General features: G+C 43.2%; 1 protein-coding gene across 1 annotated transcript in view; it reads left to right on the forward strand.

Annotated features, from left to right (window-relative positions):
- The window catches only part of nus1 (NUS1 dehydrodolichyl diphosphate synthase subunit), a 13,361-nt gene extending 11,094 nt beyond the window's left edge, over nucleotides 1-2,267 (forward strand). The window contains exons 4-5 of the mRNA XM_015390614.1: nucleotides 193-292; nucleotides 1,441-2,267. Coding sequence (XP_015246100.1) covers nucleotides 193-292; nucleotides 1,441-1,531 — 191 coding nt within the window. The 3' untranslated portion in view covers nucleotides 1,532-2,267. The remainder of the gene's footprint in view (nucleotides 1-192; nucleotides 293-1,440) is intronic.
- The last annotated feature ends 11 nt before the right edge of the window (nucleotides 2,268-2,278 follow it).

A 2,278-nucleotide genomic window follows, 5' to 3' on the forward strand; every position in this document is an offset into this window, starting at 1 on the left:
TCTGGATTTAACAGGAAGCCAATGAAGAGAAGCCAGGATAGGAGAGATATGATCTCTCTTTTTAATTTTCAAGAAAGAGTTGGAGAGCTGCTGGTCTGGGGTAGCATCATTAGAAACCCTAGTATGGTCTCTTTAAAGGAATACATTTGATTGATTTTTTTTTCCACTTTTGTTTTATTCTCTTTTTTTCAGAAAGTAAAAACATCCCAGATCCAGAGCTGGTGGTGAAGTTCGGTCCAGTGAACAGCATGTTGGGTTTCCTCCCCTGGCATATCAGACTCACAGAGTTCATGTAAGCTGCAGCCCCTTGGCCACAATGTTTCACATTAGCAGCTTGGAACTGTACAGACATATCATGGACAATCAAAGATTGGGTATCAGAGGAAAACGAGATACCAAAGATAACTGATCAACGGCTCGAAACACGACAATGGTCGACGGTAAAGATGCAGATGGACTTTTGGAACTCGGCAGGATCATGTTTAGTTAAGTGTAAAGGAGGATCATTGTTCCCTATGATGAGTTAGCAATGATTATAGATTTAACCAGATTTAAACCAGAGGCAGTGAAACTTTGTCTGGAACAGAGAAGTCTACGTTCACACTAGACGCACTCTAAGAAGCAAAAAAAGCTCCTGCTGCTTCATTTCTGATGCTTCTCCACATTAAGGTCAGACGTCCAGTAAAGTGTGTCCAGATGCGTCTGATGCTTCTGCTGCTTCTGTGTTCAATGAAAGAGCGGCTTTGCTATATTTGCTGTGATCAGTTGGTAAAAAGTAGTTTGAATATGATTTTAATGCAAAACATTGCTCCTGAAAATAGTCTGAGTTGTCAATTCATCCAGATTAACATCCTGCCTTCAAATATTATTTCTCTGTGGGATACCAGAGTGAGCTGTCACTGGGAATCCCCAGCAGCAGCTAACTCAGGCCCGGTCTTCTCTTGGGGTTTTCCCCTACACTTGCTACTGCTCATGTGCGTAATCCAAACTTTGACCATTGACTGCATGTGAACCAGCTGCTCCCGCTGCTCGATGCGCGTTAGCTGTGAAGAGAAGCATCAGAGATGATGCTCATCCAACAACCGAGCTAACCACTTCCAAGTCTTCAGCCTTCAGAAATAACACCAAAGCAACAGGGCAGAGCTCAGGATGTAAGCCACACTTTCAGAAAAGAAAGGATCACTCACCTTTAAAGCACCCAAACTGGCTGATCAAGTCGGCCAAAATGCGTCCAGTTCTGGAGAAGATGTGGGAGATACAAAAACATAGTAATTCCATCAGTCTCTGAGGAACAAAGGAGGATTTTCTTTAAACCAAACAAGTAAATTTTAAAGCAACAGAAACCCAAACTGACTGAGGGCTGAAGAACCAATGAACTGTGGCCTTTATATCTGTACTGTTGTTTGGTTTAATGTCGTCTGTTTTGTTTTCTGTCCCCAGTTCTCTGCCGTCCCACAGAGATGTTTCTTTCGAAGACCTGTTTGGGGCCCTGCAGCAGTACAGTGCCTGTCAGCAGCGGCTTGGACAATGATGAGCAGTGTTTGCTCTTCGGAGGGGAATCTTTGCAGGAAGTAGGGGGCCATCCTGCCAACCATGATCCACTGAAAACTCCAATTGTTTTCTTCTGGACTAAAAAATTGAAAACAGTACCCTGGAATCATGACCAGCCTGTCTTCTGCATATGTTTCATGCTTAGATAATGAGACAGCATCTAGTAAACCTATATTCCAACCAAATGGAATATGGTCAAACAGAAATGGACATTTGTCAATGAGGACTTCCTGCAGAGACAGAATCTGCTTCACCTCCTAAACTCTCAGTGCAACTAATAAAGATCTCCTATAGTACTGGAGGATAGAAGATACAGCCGTACTGCATGGGGTAAATTTGCGCATCAGACAATAAACAGAAACTTGGCTCTGGGACTGAAACATCACCTGTTTGTTCTGTTGGTCTCATAAAAACTGTCACTTCCTGTTTTTCTTGTAGGAACTGACAAAGTTTTCTGTAGAACGCATCAAATCCAATTTACAACCGATCTGACAGAAAATGGTGTGGGACGAGGTGGTGGCGTTTAGCGCTCACTGAGAGCTGATGGGGATGATCACACCTGACAGCATTTCCTCCAGGAGGCTTGGTTAGCTCTGACTGAGATAGAGTCCAGGTCTATTGTAGTCAGACTATGCAGCCATTCAGCAGCAATTCCCTGGGTCTGACAGGAAGAGAGACGCCGTTACAAAGTAAAACACTTTGGGGAAAATACTAAATAAAATCTGTT

This window comes from Cyprinodon variegatus, unplaced genomic scaffold, assembly GCF_000732505.1.
Source record: "Cyprinodon variegatus isolate N-32 unplaced genomic scaffold, C_variegatus-1.0 Scaffold506, whole genome shotgun sequence".
Classification (NCBI taxonomy): Eukaryota; Metazoa; Chordata; class Actinopteri; order Cyprinodontiformes; family Cyprinodontidae; genus Cyprinodon; species Cyprinodon variegatus.